The following is a 17,744-nucleotide window of genomic DNA, read 5'->3' on the forward strand; positions in this document are numbered from 1 at the left end:
ATCAGCTGCTGTTTGCTAAAGAGGAAGTTGTATTTCTTTCTGGAATTCCTTTCTGTCTGACCACAGTGCTCTCTGCTGACACCTCTGTCCAGGTCAGAAACTGTCCAGAGTACAAGCAAATCCCCATAGCAAACATCTACTGCTCTGGACAGTTCCTGATAAGGACAGAGGTGTCAGCAGAGAGCACTGTGGTCACACAGAAGAAAACTCCAGAAAGAAAAGCAACTTCCTGTGGAGTATACAGCAGCTGATAAGTACTGGAAGCATTAAGATTTTTAAATAGAAGTAATTTACAAATCTGTTTAACTTTGTGGCACCAGTTGACTTAAAAATTTTTTCCACTAGAGTACCCCTTTAATAAGAGATTTAGGCCTACTCAAAGCAGCAAGCCATGGCTGGGTTTATCTAGACCTGGTACAGTGTAAGCTGTCACTAAAACTGTGTAGCCCCAGTTACAGTCTAAAAATAATATATAATATGTAAAAGCCCCCCAATAGCTTCAAAAATAAAAGTAAAAATAAATAAATAAAATTTACATAAAATTAAATTCCCCTGTCCTCAACCATTTTCTGTCATACTGCTAGCCCTGACTGAAATACCCATAATTGGACATATACTACATCAAAATGTTTTTTATTTTAGTTTTTTTTCTTAGGTATTGCTGAACAAAAAGTAATCTGTACAGTAATACTATATTATTTAAAAATAAAAAAATATATAAAGTAAAAAAAAAACTCTACCTGTAACTAATGTACACTAATTATAAATCCCCTGAACATGAACCAGTTAAGCGGATCAACAAAACACAACAACACACAACTATGAACAACGTAACTGAAAAATATAGTGCATTGGTCTTCAGGAAACCTTGGTGTAAGCAAATTAAACTACAAAAACATTTCTATAATATATATAGTGGTAAAATGTTGAAATATACAATAATCACAACAATCATTAGGAATATTTGGAATTCATGGTAAGACACAATGAATTCCTTAGGTACTGGCGCTCATTCAGAAAGGTTACCTTAGAGCTCTGTCTAATGAATGAGAGGCGGTCCACAGAGCTGATGTCCAGAAGATCTTCCACACCATCTGTGAGCCCAGAGAGGGACGAACGTTTCAACCAATTGCCTGTAGCAGCAAACATGACTAGCATTAGTAGTAGTAGGACTAGCATTACTGTTTTACAGTTTCAAAGTGTTTTCCTTGAGGAGAACGATAGGCACTATTTTTGAATTTTTTTTATTTAAAATTTTACCAACATTATCAAGATATATTATAATCACCAACCTAGTGGAAGCTTTAGTTTTTTGCGTAGTGATATCCGACGGGATCTGGATCTTGAACGCTTCTCATTGGTGTTACCGGAATGAGCTGTGGTGCATTCTGAGGTGTCTGGTTCTGACTGACTACTAGTGTCACTTGCAGCACTCTGCGATTTGAACACCTTACGCCAGAAATCTTTACGGCCTAATCCTGCACCTTGCATTTGCTCATCACTGCGAGATAGGTCAGGGTGAACATTTAAATTATCTGCATTGCTGCGAGATAGAAAGACAAAGCAGAAGGAAGAGGATTATTCATGGAGAAGCTAAATTGTAGGTCCAATCACATCATGTATAACTGACATACCATCTGTAATGACGGACTATATGTTCATTGTAAAGAAAAAATACCATAAGGCTACTGTGTTACTGTGTTCAGTCAGTGTAGCTATTGTGGAATCAAGGTGAAGGTTGTTGGATGGCAATGTGCAAATTACCATGCATAAAGAAGGGCCGGCATTGTAGCTGCTGACAGGAGGGGTCACTGAAAACAAAGATCAGGCCAGGAGAGGCACTGTAAGTAGCTAAGGGCCACGTTTTATATTGGAGGAAAACAGTAAGAAGATCTGGTGTGGTCACTATGACAACATTTTCTTCGTCTGTCGGGGGGAACTGTGGCTAATATTATTTATATATATATATATATATATATATATATATATATATAGATATAGATATAGATATAGATATATAGATATATAGATATATATATATATTATATGGGTACTATGATTTGCAAACCATTTTCACCAATACCAGATTTATAGATATCATAAAAAAACATTTCCCCATTTCTCCTGAGCCATAGGGTATTAGCTATTAGACTTTTTGGCACTGATAATGAAATATTTACTAGAATCCAAATCTATACAAATTGATCGGTTATTATAAATATTACACAGACAAATAACAGAATCAAAATAGTTCTTCACAATTATAATGTCGTATGTTATTGCTATAACAGCCTAAGGTCATCAAATGTGAAAGTTATTTCCTTATTAATACCCCTTATTATTGTATTTGGCAGGACTAACTGCTGATGTGTCTAATCCCTAGGTAAAACTAAATCACAAAGGCAAAGGAACACTTTAGTCAATTCTATGATAAAAATATTAAAATAAGTACAAGATCAGCTGTAAGTCATTAGATATTGAGTACATTTAATTCAATCTTTATAATACGTTTGGAATGTCTATGAGCTGACCGGAGTGAACCGCAGCCTCCGGTCGGCTGCGTTTTCGGCCGTATGCGATTTCCCGACCGTAGGCAAAAACGCGGTCGACCACGTTTTTGCCTACGGTTGGGAAACCGCATATGGCCGAAAACGCAGCCGACCGGAGGCTGTGGTTCACACCGGTCGGCTCATAGACATGCATTAAATACGATTCCCCTATACGGCTGAGTGCGGGCGCCACGATTAAGCCCCGCCCCCTTCTCCCAGCCATATACGGGAACCGTAAGTACAAAACGTAGTGTGAACCCAGCCTTACTTGGCCTGGACAGACACCAGGGGGGAGATTTATCAAAACCTGTCCAGAGGAAAAGTTGCTGAGTGGCCCATAGCAACCAATCAGATCGCTCCTTTCATTTTTGAAAAGGCCTCTTAAAAATGAAAGAAGCGATCGGATAGGTTGCTATGGGCAACTCAGCAACTTTTCCTCAGGACAGGTTTTAATAAATCTCCCCCCAGATCTATTGCCAATTGAAGCAGTAAAAAACAGGAGTTAGGGGGGCTCGCACTATATAAAATGTATAAATAGGTTTTATATATATATATATATATATATATATATATATATATATATATATATCTCGAGGTGATGTGTTGCACGTACCCTTCGTGCCAAAACAAATACAATAAAGACAATGTAGGAATACAGACCTCTAGATATAAATATAATGTTAAATAATTAGATTAAATAGCTAGTTATACGAAAAACAAGTTTATTAACGTAATGGTATATCAATAGATAAGTCCAAGCAGGGCCCTTGCTATGGACCACATACAATCAAAACACTCTGTACGTGAATACATAAAATAAATAAATGAATGAATGGATAGATATCAGCAGTTACAGCCACCCACAGTCCTGTGTAAATTCAACAAGGTATTGTTAATCCAATAGGTGTGGTTCAATGAGCTATTGTTATATCCAGTATTGTTATAGATAGTTAGTAACAGATTTTCAGTTGTTTTGTAACAGAAACAACTGAAAATCTGTTACTAACTATCTATAACAATACTGGATATAACAATAGCTCGTTGAACCACACCTATTGGATTAACAATACCTTGTTGAAAGTACTGTGGGTGGCTGTAACTTCTGATATCTATCCATTCATTCATTTCATGTTCTATCTATATACTCATGTTTTATCTATATACTCATGTTTCATCTATATCTTTGTGCTGGCAGTGTGCTGCTGTATTCTCCTGTTGCTGTATATTTAGCCCAGCAGCCTGCACCTGTAAGCCAGGTTTTTACAATAATTTGGAATCAATAGTGCTGGCCAACTTATTCTTTGGTTGCATTCATTCATTTATTTATTTTATGTATTCACGTACAGAGTGTTTTAATTGTATGTAGTCCATAGCAAGGGCCCTACTTGGACTTATCTATTGATATACCATTACATTAACTAGCTATTTAATCTAATTATTTAACATTATATTTATATCTAGAGGTCTGTATTCCTACATTGTCTCTATTGCCAATTGAGCATTTATGGCAAGCCAGAATCAGCAACCTACAGGTGTATAGGATCTACAAGCACAGCTGCAACATCTGAGGACAAATGTGCTGCAGGATTACATATAGAACCTGTATGTATCCATGCCCAACTGTATCTTATATTGTATCCATATTCTAATATTGTAATTACTTACATATATAATCATTACACATATAGGTCCAGATTTATCAAAATATGGGAGAGAAAAAGTGGAGAGATTTTCCCATAGCAGCCAATCACAGCTCAGCTTTCACTTTACCAGAGCTCGTTAGCTGAGCTGTGATTGGTCGCTGTGGGAAGATCTCTCCACTTTTTCTCTCAGACAGTTTGATAAATCGCTGTCTTCCTTCCTGACGTAAACTCCGGCCTGAGCACAGCGACGCAAGACTCCACCCATCAACGTCACAAAATGCGGGCTCAAAATTAAACAAAAAAGCCTCCAGAGTACGGATATTCATGGTGCGCCATAGTGTGTTTTTAATATTTTTTAATTTGTGAGAAGGGTGGATAGGTTGTTGCGGGATAGTTGAAGTGCAGCTATTTAGTGCCAGGCAGGCCAGTCAGGGTGTCATCCTATGCGGTACACCCCCCCCGTCCTCCCCCCCCCCCATTACCGTCACTCTCTGGCAACGCTATTGGTAATAAAGTGTAGATAAAGAACTTCAGCTATTAACATAAGGGAAAACTTTTCTACTTTTAAAAAAAAATTGTAAGTGGTTTTCCCAGGTTTTGCCTAAGTGTGATTTATTTATCAAGATTGTGCGACTATTTCATAAATAGGTCGCATGTGAGCAAAAGTAAGTTAAAAAAAAATCATCATATAAAATATTTCTGTGGGGCACAGTCATTCGTACTGTAACAAGAAACTATATATTTATATTTTTGGAAATAATATACTCTATTCCATTGCTTCCAATGCTTGCCATATACAGTGGGGATCAAAAGTTTGGGCACCCCAGGTAAAAATTTGTATTAATGTGCATAAAGAAGCCAAGGAAAGATGGAAACATCTCCAAAAGACATCAAATTACAGATTATAATATGTCAACAAAAGTTAGATTTTATTTCCATCATTTACACTTTCAAAATAACAGAAAACAAAAAAATGGCATCTGCAAAAGTTTGGGCACCCTACAGAATTTATAGTATGCACTGCCCCCTTTGCAAAGCTGAGACCTGCCAGTGCCATGGATTGTTCTCAATCATCATCTGGGAAGACCAGGTGATGTCAATCTCAAAGGTTTTAAATGCCCAGACTCATCTGACCTCGCCCCAACAATCAGAACCATGGGTTCTTCTAAGCAGTTGTCTAGAAATATTAAACTGAAAATAGTTGACGCTCACAAAGCTGGAGAAGGCTATAAGAAGATAGCAAAACGTTTTTAGATGTCAATATCCTCTGTTCGGAATGTAATTAAGAAATGGCAGTCATCAGGAACAGTGGAAGTTAAAGCAAGATCTGGAAGACCAAGGAAAACATCGGACAGAACAGCTCGCAGGATTGTTAGAAAAACACTGGAGTTGTGGTACACTAATCTACTATGAAGAGATACTTGTACAAATATGGTCTTCATGGAAGAGTCATCAGAAGAAAACCTCTTCTACGTCCTCACCACAAAAATCAGTGTTTTAACTTTGCAAATGAACATATAGACAAGCCTGATGCATTTTGGAAACAAGTTCTGTGGACCGATGAGGTTAAAATGTAACTTTTTGGCCGGAATGAGCAAAGGTAAGTTTGGAGAAGAAGGGGAACAGAATTTAATGAAAAGAACCTCTGTCCAACTGTTAAGCATGGGGGTGGATCAATCATGCTTTGCGGTTGTATTGCAGCCAGTGGCACAGGGAACATCTCACGAGTAGAAGAAAAAATTGATTCAATAAAATGTCAGTAAATTTTGGATGCTAACTTGATGCCATCTGTGAAAAAGCTTAAGTTAAAGAGAGAATGGCTTCTACAAATGGATAATGATCCTAAAAACACCTCGAAATCCACCGGGGTTTACATCAAGAGGCATAAGCTGAAGGTTTTGCCATGGCTTTAACAATCTCCTGACCTCAACATAATTGAAAATCTATGGATAGACCTTAAAAGAGCAGTGCGTGACAGACAGCCCAGAAATCTCAAAGAACTGGAAGACTTTTGTTAGGACGAATGGGCAAAGATACCTCAAACATGAATTGAAGGACTCTTGGCTTGCTACAAAAAGCATTTACAAGCTGTGATACTTGCCAAAGGGCACAGTACAAGATATTAACTCTGCAGGGTGCCCAAACTTTTGCAGATGCCATTTTTTAGTTTTCTGTTATTTTGAAAGTGTAAGTGATGAAAATAAAATCTAACTTTCTAAATGTCTAATCTGTAATTTGATGCCTTTTGGAGATTTTCCATCTTTCCTTGGCTTCTTTAACCCCTTAAGGACGCAGGACGTAAATGTACGTCCTGGTGAGGTGGTACTTAACGCACCAGGACGTACATTTACGTCCTAAGCATAACCGCGGGCATCGGAGCGATGCCCGTGTCATGCGCGGCTGATCCCGGCTGCTGATCGCAGCCAGGGACCCGCCGGCAATGGCCGACGCCCGCGATCTCGCGGGCGTCCGCCATTAACCCCTCAGGTGCCGGGATCAATACAGATCCCGGCATCTGCGGCAGTTCGCGATTAAAACGAATGATCGGATCGCCCGCAGCGCTGCTGCGGGGATCCGATCATTCATAATGCCGCACGGAGGTCCCCTCACCTTCCTCCGTGCGGCTCCCGGCGTCTCCTGCTCTGGTCTGTGATCGAGCAGACCAGAGCAGGAGATGACCGATAATACTGATCTGTTCTATGTCCTATACATAGAATAGATCAGTATTAGCAATCATGGTATTGCTATGAATAGTCCCCTATGGGGACTATTCAAGTGTAAAAAAAAATGTAAAAAAATGTAAAAGTAAAAGTAAAAAAAAAGTGAAAAATCCCCTCCCCCAATAAAAAAGTAAAACGTCCGTTTTTTCCTATTTTACCCCCAAAAAGCGTAAAAAACATTTTTTATAGACATATTTGGTATCGCCGCGTGCGTAAATGTCCGAACTATTAAAATAAAATGTTAATGATCCCGTACGGTGAACGGCGTGAACGAAAAAAAATTTAAAAAGTCCAAAATTCCTACTTTTTTAATACATTTTATTAAAAAAAAAATTATAAAAAATGTATTAAAAGTTTTTTATATACAAATGTGGTATCAAAAAAAAGTACAGATCATGGCGCAAAAAATTAGCCCCCATACCGCCGCTTATACGGAAAAATAAAAAAGTTATAGGTCATCAAAATAAAGGGATTATAAACGTACTAATTTGGTTAAAAAGTTTGTGATTTTTTTTAAGCGCAACAATAATATAAAAGTATATAATAATGGGTATCATTTTAATCGTATTGACCCCAAGAATAAAGAACACATGTCATTTTTACCAGAAATTGTACGGCGTGAAAACAAAACCTTCCAAAATTAGCAAAATTGCGTTTTTCGTTTTAATTTCCCCACAAAAATAGTGTTTTTTGGTTGCGCCATACATTTTATGATATAATGAGTGATGTCATTACAAAGGACAACTGGTCGCGCAAAAAACAAGCCCTCATACTAGTCTGTGGATGAAAATATAAAAGAGTTATGATTTTTAGAAGGCGAGGAGGAAAAAATGAAAACATAAAAATTAAATTGTCTGAGTCCTTAAGGCCAAAATGGGCTGAGTCCTTAAGGGGTTAATACAAATTTTTACCTGGGGTGCCCAAACTTTTGATCCTCACTGTATATGAAATTTTGGGCAGATCCTTTAAGTTTACTGGATCCTCACATAATATAAGAAATCACCTTGCCTTTGCTCACCTTTTTCCCCTTTCTAGGAATACATGTTTTTTTTTTTTTTTGGAAGAATAATGCAAATCACTATTTTTCATTTTTGAGGAAAGATGTTAAAAAAAATAAAACAACAACAACTTCATTATAGTTGGGATACAGATTTGCATAAGGGCCCAGGAGCTTTAGGTTATCTAATATTTAACTAGAAAATGACAATGCAGTATCTGGTAATAGAACACATAGGGAGACATTCAAAAGTTAAATCACCTTTTGTTGTGTGGCTATGGTGGCCACTTCAGTAAAAATGGCATTGGTTAGGATATTGGGCAATCTACGCTATATATATTAAAAGTTTTAGGTCCATAATACTGTCACCATTTATATCACAGTGGAGGTGTTATTGGACAACAGAGGCTTTAAAATGTGCCAGATTTGTCACATGTCCACATGTGGTGCACATTGCAAAATTTTTTCGGCAGTAAAGCAGTAAATGCAGTAAATAACCATTTATAAATATTTCCCCCTGAAGCATATACAACTTTGCAATAGTTGCCTACTTACTGCTCTGGAGTTTGTGGGGGGTAGCTAGAGATGCAACTTCGGCACTCCTCGGGTGCATAGGATACCCGACCCTTTTCAGGAGCGCTCGCTTCTTCTGGTCTAGGAGTACAATAGCGCCAACCAGAGGAAAGAAAAAAGTCAACTGTTGCCCCATTCCCTTTTAGCTAGCTAAAATTTATCTTGGAACTTTCATTTATACAAAATACTACAAAAGAATCCTGTGTAACCCATATACTGTTTACAATATATATATATATATATATATATATATATATATATATATATATATATATATATATATATATATATATATAATAAAGCAAGAGCAAGCAGTGAAATGGAAGAGCATGAGAGCAAAAAAAAAAAAAATAAAAAATCAGCCACACAGCTTTGCAATTGATAAGCTTGAACCTTTTTGTAGCACAAGCACTCAGAGAAAACATTTAGTGCATTAAAGTGCCTTTATTCCAACGCTGAAAGCTAATAAAAACACTTGCAAAAAAAAGCTCCAATAAGTTTGCTTTTAATAAAAAATTCAGTTTAGTTTCACTTCTACAGCCTTACGTTCAACCAGTTATGATCTCCTTTTTTTTTTACAGGATACGGACGCACTTGCAGTTTGCCGGTGGTTTATGTATCTACTACACCCTTCACATACATGGGCACAGTGTTGTGCTGAAGTATATCTGTGCTTGTACCCGTACCCAGTTAGTAAGGCCTTTTTTCTGTGATTTTGAGTAATTTTCTTCCATTTTCTGGCAGCAAAATTTTAGAACCAAATAGGAAAAAATACTTCAATAAGCGCTTTCCTATCTGATGTTTAAACCAGTCCAGCATCCTCACTGATACACTGGATGCCTTGAATGAGCCCTTTAAAGGGGTACTCCGGTGAAAACCTTTTTTCTTTTAAATCAACTGGTGCCAGAAAGTTAAACATATTTGTAAATGACTTCTATTAAACAATCTTAATCCTTCCAGTACTTATTAGCTGCTGAATGCTACAGAGGAAATTCCTTTCTTTTTGGAACACTGATGACATCACAAGAACAGTGCTCTCTGCTGACATCTCTGTCCATTTTAGCAACCGTGCATAGCAGATGCATGCTAAGGACAGTATGGTGGCTTAGTGGTTAGCACTGGTGCCTTGCAGCACTGGGGCCTTGGGTTCAAATCCCACTAAGGACAACAATAAATTAATAAAGACTTATTATTATTATTATTATAATAACGTCAGCAGAGAGTACTCTGCTCGTTATGTCATCAGAGAGCATTCCAAAAAGAAAAGAATTTCCTCTGTAGTATTCGGCAGCTAATAAGTACAGGAAGGATTAAGATTTTTTAATAGACGTAATTTACAAATCTGTTTAACTTTCTGGAGCCAGTTAATTTAAAAGAAAAAAGGTTTTCACCGGAGTACCCCTTTAATAACAATGGGATCAGCTCTGGCAGTACTTTCCAGGTTCAACAGTAAAGAGGGAATGGGGACTAATTCATACATTAAGTGCCCCAGCACTAAAATGCGGGGCTTGACCTTAAATCCAGAAATTACTACTATATTCAGCAACATCTGACTATAGCTGAGATTATGGGGAACTGATGGTAGGGTGCTTACAGCCAATGTTCCTTTTAAGTCTTGGCATCTGCTGAGCAGAGTGGTTAAGGAGCTGAGCAATATCCAATCAATGGTGGACATCATGTGTGAAGAAACACTCCTTAGCCCAGACGGGCTGTTGCCGCTCACAAATGGACAGTTTTAACCATAAGGGAACCTTTGGATCCATTAATGGTATCAACTAAAATAAAAATGTGATGTGAAAATGCCCTCACTATGACGTTGAAGGTAGCAGGTAGCATATGTAACTAATGTGGATGGTGTAATAAGGATATACATTAGAAATATAAGGATTTCTCCCTGGGGATAGCTCTGGGATCGTCCCTGACACCGCCACAGGACACGTTTACACTTCAATCAGCAGCAAACAACAGTACTTTATGCAAGTCCGGCCCCTCGCCAGCTTTATTAGACAGGTTGCAGGATAAATAAAAACATATGACAGGAACAAACAAAACCCTAGATCGTCTAATCACTAACTAAACAATTCAGCATGCCCTGACTATCAACTGGTGGGCTTTTCCCGGCCAGTTAAACATATGCCTCCTGCAACCTTCTGTTCACACACAGCATGTGCAACCTCTTGCTGTGTGTCCTAAGTCTCCTTTTCTTGTCCACTTCACTGTTGGGGCCACTCACAGCTCGGGCTGTGTGTTCCTCACCAGGACCCCTGCCTCCCCCCACAGCCATCTTGCTGTATTCTGGGGAGAGCCCAGACTACACTGTTTGACTACCTTTTAAACAGACTTCCCCTCTCTGCTACCTCATTAATTAGGCCACAGGTGAAGGTTTCTCCAGGGTTAGCTAGGGAAGTACACCCTATCCTTGCCACACTGTCACATATACCCCCCCCCCTTGCTCAGAACCAACAGGGAGGAGCACTTGTATTCAAAAGGCAGAGTCCAACTGCCTTTCCTTTTCCTTGAACAACTTCGTCCAACAGGTTTTGAGGCACTTGGCTTACTTCTTCAGCAGATTTTATATGCACCACTTCAATGGCGCACCCTTCTTTCATTTGCACTTTCATCAGCCACCAAGCACAAGACTTTTGGTCACCTTTGACAAATTCCATGTAAAAGATGGAATTCATGTCACACCTTTCCAATGCCAGGTTCTTCTCTTTGGTCTGTGCAGTGCTCTGGACAAGGCAGATACTCCAGGCCTTTTCTTCTTCTGTCACTGGTACGACCATCGCCCGAACTTTGCTGGTGTTCAACCAAGCCTGTATCACCCATTTGCCGGACTTCTGCAGTTATCTCTGGTTTAGCTTCTGCCTCAGAGAATTTCTCTGCCTGGCTCAGACTCTGCCATTTTTAGAGAAAGCATCTCAGTCTCCAGTAGCTTTAAATGTTTCTGCTGCTCACTCTTGAGCTTAGCAGAGTTCACCTTCTCACTTTCCAGGAATTCTGTCAAGTTTTTGACAGTATCCTCCAGGGACAGCAGTTGTTCTCTCATCTGCTCATTGTCTTTACTCAGCTGCCCCATTTTGGACCCGTTCTGCTCATAGACTTTTAGCTGAGCCGTTTGTTCAGAGAGCTGCGTTCCCAGTGAATCCAAGATAGGTGCGTGAGACTTAAGGTGCATTTTGTTCTGCGCCTCCTGGCTCTGCACCTTATGAGCCATTACTACTTTCTCCTTCTCCAGCTCTTCCATGGCTACCAACCTAGCCTTGTGATCACTTTGTAGAGCCTGATATGCCTCACACAGAACATTCACTTCTTCCTCCTTGAATGAGGTCTGCTTGGCCAGACTCTCCAATTCTCTCTCTGGTCACAAGATCCTGGGAGCGGGAAAGTTCATCCTGCAGAGCCGCAAACTAATTTTTCTGCAGCTGAAGCTTTGCTTCCTGCTCTTTCTCGCCAACTTGTTCCAACTCTTCTCCTCCTTTAGGGGTTGTCGTCCCCTGTGCAAGGATTCTGACAGTCACCTGTCCTTGGCCTGTCTCTTCCTTCAAGCCAACTCGTTCCATCTCTTCTCCTCCTTTACTGGTTGTCAGCCCCTTTGCAAGGGTCTTGGCCCCTTGGGCCTCAGGGTAGTCCCCAGACAGTCTCTGTGGACTGTTTCTCTACTCTCCGGCAGATTTTTCTTTCACTTCACCACCGTCTCTCAGCTCACTCGCAGAAACATCAAGAGCTCCTGGGTCTGCAACAACATCTGGTCCAGTGGTTCGACCTTCCTGGTCACGATCCATTTCTGGTTCAGACATCACATCTCCTTCACTCAGGACTCTTTCTATGACAGTAAGCGCAGTACCCAGCTCCACATGTACTTTCTTCAGTACTTCTGCATTATCCATAGACATATCTGTAGCTTCTTTTCCGGTCTCCTCTTCCAGATTACCGTGTAGTTCTAGCCCCACCTTGGCCTCATCTTCAGCTGGGGGATGGAACCCATGTTCCTGTACCTGATCCATTTCTAGTTTTACTGAAGAGTCTGTTTCAGTCAGAGGCACATTTGTCACTTGAGTCTCTGGATCCTCTTGGACTTGACTCACGGTCTGTTCTTCAGCTCTCCCAGCAGTGTGGCAGACCCCTATCTGACATATATCTAGTGACTGCTGACACTACCTATCCTCAGCCTCTGTTGAGTAACTCAACTAGTGTGTGGTGCAAGTCAAGTGTTGTGGGCCTATCAGGTGTCCCTGCTCTAGTCACCTGACAGTCTTCACATAACTGCAGAAAAAATGGAAAATCCGTCCCCAGAACAACATTATACCCAAGGAGGGGTCTATTGCAACCTTGTGACTAACAGTATCATAGGGGGTAGAAAACCAGACATTAACAGCTTTACAATCCCAAATAACTGCCTGTATAGACACTATGACAGGGTCCGGCTTCACCATACTTAATATACCTCAAGGCTCTAGCAAAGCAATCATCTTTTTACCACCCACTACCAGCTCACATTGGTTTTGTTTTGTTCTGTCAGAGTTGGCAGCACTACACTTTACTTCAGAACACATAGGCATGAATTTTTCACAAAAAACATTATCACACTGCATAGGTCCAAAATTTACAGGACAGTTCACACAGTCAAGTAGTGACACACCACCCATCATTAGCTCAGGAACCTTTGTATGCGGTTTTTCTGGCACACTCTCCTCATTCCACAACTGCCAAAAACATGGGAAGTCTCTGCCCGGTATATTCTCCGCATTAAGCTCTGCATACACCTCCAGCTTATGTCCCATAACATGTTTAAAAGTCATTTAGAATAGTCTTACCAGATTATGGTCGAATCTTCACAAATTCTGCATACAGCCTGGCGACAGCCCAAATCCATGAACAGTGGGATTCCACCCACCATGAACTCCCGGGTCCTCACGTCCATCTTTCCTGGCCTCCTGACCAGAGGACAATCAGGTGCGAAGACGTCCTCTTGCTGAACTGCAGCCAATCTAATCAAGGTGCTCACTACAGCATCCTTCTTGGCGACAATCGGTTGCTGTCCACGTCGATTGCTCCTAGCAACGGAATTTCGACATCGACCCATCTTTGCAAAACAAACGACACGGCTTACTGCTGTTGCGTTGCGCAGGTGACCCGTCCACCTGTCTCCTTAGCTGAGAGAGTGCTCACTTGCTTGATGCGATCCGTTGCCCCAAGCAATGCTTTCACAACAGGCTCAGTCCTGCTCTTGTACTCCACAGCTGGGCTTGTCCAACTTGCAACATGCACGGTTGGTTGCTCCTGGCAACAATTTCACTGCAACTAGACCGTTGGTTGCTCTTATTAACGTGCTGCCCGCATCCTCCACCAATTGTAAGGATTTCTCCCTGGGGATAGCTCTGGGATCATCCTTGATACCGCCACAGGACGTTTCCACTACAATCAGCAGCAAACAACAGTACTTTATGCAAGTCTGGCCCCTCGCCAGCTTTATTAGACAGATCGCAGGATAAATAAAAACATAAGACAGGAACAAACAAAACCCTAGACCGTCTAGTCACTAACTAAACAATCCAGAATTCCCTCACTATCAACTGGTGGGCTTTTCCCGGCCAGTTAAACTTATGCCTCCTGCGACCTTCTACTAACTGTTCACACACAGCGTTTGCAACCTCTTGCTGTGTGTCCTTGTCTTGTCCACTTCCCTGTTGGGGCCACTCACAGCTCGGGCTGTGTGTTCCTCACCAGGACCCCTGCCTCCCCCACCCCCCACAGCCATCTTGCTGTCTTCTGGGGATAGCCCAGAATACACTGTCTGACTTCCTTTTAAACAGACTTCCCCTCTCTGCTACCTCATTAATTAGGTCACAGGAGGTGGATTCTCCAGGGTTAGCTAGGGAAATACACCCTTTCCTTGCCATACTGTCACAGAAAGAGTAATGATGCATTGCAATCTCTATATTTCTTTCATATGTTTCGGTTAATGAAACAGCGCCAAATTCAATTATATATTCTTGATAGCCCAGATATCAGAAGCAGCCATTTTGCAGTGTCAGCCATTTAGGAATGGAAAAAGAATAGATGGTGTCTCTGTTACACAGAAATGTAACTCAGTTGAGAAGACTGCAATAACAACCATTAAAGGGGTATTCCAGGAAAAAAACTTTTTTTTTTTTATATATCAACTGGCTCCAGAAAGTTAAACAGATTTGTAAATTACTTCTATTAAAAAATCTTAATCCTTTCAGTACTTATGAGCTTCTGAAGTTAAAGTTGTTCTTTTCTGTCTAAGTGTTCTCTGATGACATGTGTCTCGGGAAACGCCCAGTTTAGAAGAGGTTTGCTATGGGGATTTGCTTCTAAACTGGGCGTTTCCCGAGACACGTGTCATCAGAGACCACTTAGACAGAAAAGAACAACCTTAACTTCAGAAGCTCATTAGCACTGAAAGGATTAAGATTTTTTAATATAAGTAATTTACAAATCTGTTTAACTTTCTGGAGCCAGTTGATATATGAAAAAAGTTTTTTCCTGGATAACCCCTTTAACCTTCTCAAGAATAAACTCATTTTTGGGGAGGTTTCAGAACTATGAATATGCAGTGCAAATTACATTTTATTTCATTTTAATCCCTTCAGGTGCAACATCTACTACCAAGAATGTTTTAGCTATTCATTGCCTGTGATAAAAGATTCTTTCTTTGTCTCTATCTCTCTAGTTTGCTATTCTCGTGTGTATCTTAAGTATATTCTTGGTCTGTTTTCTGACTATTCTATTTCATTCTGATTCTGTACCACACCGCCCTCTGAGTTACCGACTTGACTTGTTTGACCCCGATGATACTTTTTGTTTGTGCATTCCCTGTTTGTGTTCCTATTGCTATTCTGTTGTTTGTTAACTCTTTTGTACCCTGAATTTTTACTGTGTTGTTTGTTACTATGACTTCACTATGCCCTGCACTTTAGTAATGTAGGGACAGACATTGTGGTTGGGTCCATCCTATTAAAGAGGTGGGCACCCCACAAGGCAGGGACAAAGGGTGTAAGCCAGTACAAGTACAGGGCCGCAAATATCCCTGTCCAGCATGACAAATAAAATTATAGACTGATCAAAGAAATGAAATCAGCAACAAATCAAATATTTTTATGCTTTACTGTAGCTCATTTTGAACCTAAATAATGTATCTTTCTTTGCAAAACAAGTTTTATTTTTTTACATATGGGGATAATGTCTTCACAATAGTCACTATTAGACTACATGTAATCTATTAAAGCTTAGGGCCACTAAGCACAGAATCTATAACAATTTGAGCATTGTCCAAGTTAAGATATTCGCTTTAATCAATGGGACACAAATAACATTATGGGCTTCCACAGGCTTTAATAGCGAATGCGAAATTCTATTTACTGATTTAATGTTTCATTTCTAACTGACTGGAAAAGACAACATGGTTTGCCAAAAAAAAACACTTTTCACAATGTATTAACTTTTGAAGGTATATATAGAAGCCAGGGCCGGTTTTAGACTTAGGGTGGCCTTGGGCAAAATAAAATGTGGGGCCCCCAAATGTTGAAATATTGTACAAGGGTAAAGCTAGTATCTTAAAAGATCAGGGACACAAGACATACGTTTCCCTACACACACAATATTGGCCCAGACTTATCAATTTGCCTAAAACCCAAACTGTCTGGTCTTACCCATAGAAACAAAGCATGCATGGGACCACTGAAGCCAATAACTGGACTTAGCGGCCATTTATAAGAAGTATTGATGACTGCTGAGGTAATTGATTGGCTGCAGTGCTCCTGTGCATCATATGGTGACATCACTGGAGCACTACTACTGCTAGAGACTCTGGAACAGTGGCAGTGCTGGACAGCAAAAAGAGGGATACTTTTTTTTTTCTAACTGTAACCTCAAATGCCTGCCCTCCTGGTAATTTGTTGTAAGGGTATGTTCACACATTGGCGTATTTAGCTGCATATTTTGCTGCAGATTATTTGCAGCAGATTTTGCAACCCATTGAAGTCAATGGGTAGCACAATCTGCAGCAAAATACGCACATGTGAATATGTCCCTAAGCTGTAAACCCCTTTAACATAACTGGTCAACACTATTAGGACTTCTCACTTGAGCAGATTGTAAATATAATACACTGTGTAACTTTCATAATAACAAACATATCACAGTGGCATGTCAGATGTTTACATTTGTGGGGTCCAGATGCTGAGACCCCCACTGATCATCAGAATGAAGGGGCCAAAGTGTGTGTCTGCATATGCTGTGTTGTTTCATTTCCACTCTGCTCAGCCAGAGCAAGCAGCATATGCTCACAATGGAAATCTACGGGTCTTCCGGTACAGTGACCTACGATGGCCCCAACATACGATAATTTCAACATGCAGTGGCCTCTCAGAGGCCATCGCATGTTGAAGGCAGCATCAACATACGATGCTTTTGTATGTCGGGCCATCACATAAAAGGCTATCCGACAGCGCAGACTGCTTCAGCTGCCGCCGGATAGCCGTGTACGATGCCCCGTGTGCTCCGGTGATGGTCTCTTACCTGTCCTCGGGGCTCCGGAGCATCCTCTTTGGGATCCCCTGCATTGCCGGCACACTCCTTTGTCGTCAGTCTTCCAAGAGGAGCGGTGTGCGTAGTGACGTGATGGCGGCGACGGAGAGCGAGGATCCCGGGGAAGCAGAGACGTCCGGAGCGTCGGGGACACCCTGGTAATGCGGCGGCAGCAATGGAGGGCGACATCCAGGGCAGCGGTGACGAGCAGTGACGGTCCGTGGCGACGGGGACAGGTGAATATAACTTCTTATTTTTTACATTGCACGGATTCCTCAACATACAATGGTTTCAACAAACAATGGTTCATTTGGAACGGATTACCATCGTATGTTACCATCGTATGTCCACAAACATCTATTGTAAATCTGTATACCACTCTTTATAGCAGATGTGCATCTTCCCTATCAGTCTTGCAAATGGTTGAAGTCTCAGTACCTGGACCTTCACCGATACAAACTACTGACATGTCTCTGTGACATTAATACCCCATCACTGTGACATTAATACCCCATCACTGTGATGACATGTTAGATGTTTGTTTTAATAACAGTTACACTTTAAGGGTATGTTCACACGTATGTGGATTTTTCTGCTACAGATTTCAATGTAAACTAAATGACTGAGCACAGCTTCTAATCTGCAGTTACAAATCCTGCCCATGAAATCTGCGCAGGATCCTGTATGTGTGAATGTACCCTTAAGG

The 17,744-nt window shown here is 40.6% G+C and overlaps 1 protein-coding gene across 30 annotated transcripts in view; it reads right to left on the reverse strand.

The window, feature by feature from the left end:
• The window catches only part of UNC80 (unc-80 homolog, NALCN channel complex subunit), a 206,662-nt gene that overhangs the window by 128,361 nt on the left and 60,557 nt on the right, over positions 1 to 17,744 (reverse strand). For 29 of the 30 annotated variants that reach the window (XM_056535252.1, XM_056535244.1, XM_056535267.1 and 26 more), the window contains exons 18-20: positions 8,465 to 8,563; positions 1,293 to 1,543; positions 1,027 to 1,133 (exon numbers count right to left, since the gene is read on the reverse strand). In XM_056535252.1, the coding sequence (XP_056391227.1) occupies positions 1,027 to 1,133; positions 1,293 to 1,543; positions 8,465 to 8,563 (457 nt within the window). The remainder of the gene's footprint in view (positions 1 to 1,026; positions 1,134 to 1,292; positions 1,544 to 8,464; positions 8,564 to 17,744) is intronic. The other variant, XM_056535250.1, reaches the window with a different exon arrangement.

Source organism: Hyla sarda, chromosome 8 (assembly GCF_029499605.1).
Source record: "Hyla sarda isolate aHylSar1 chromosome 8, aHylSar1.hap1, whole genome shotgun sequence".
NCBI classification, from domain to species: Eukaryota; Metazoa; Chordata; class Amphibia; order Anura; family Hylidae; genus Hyla; species Hyla sarda.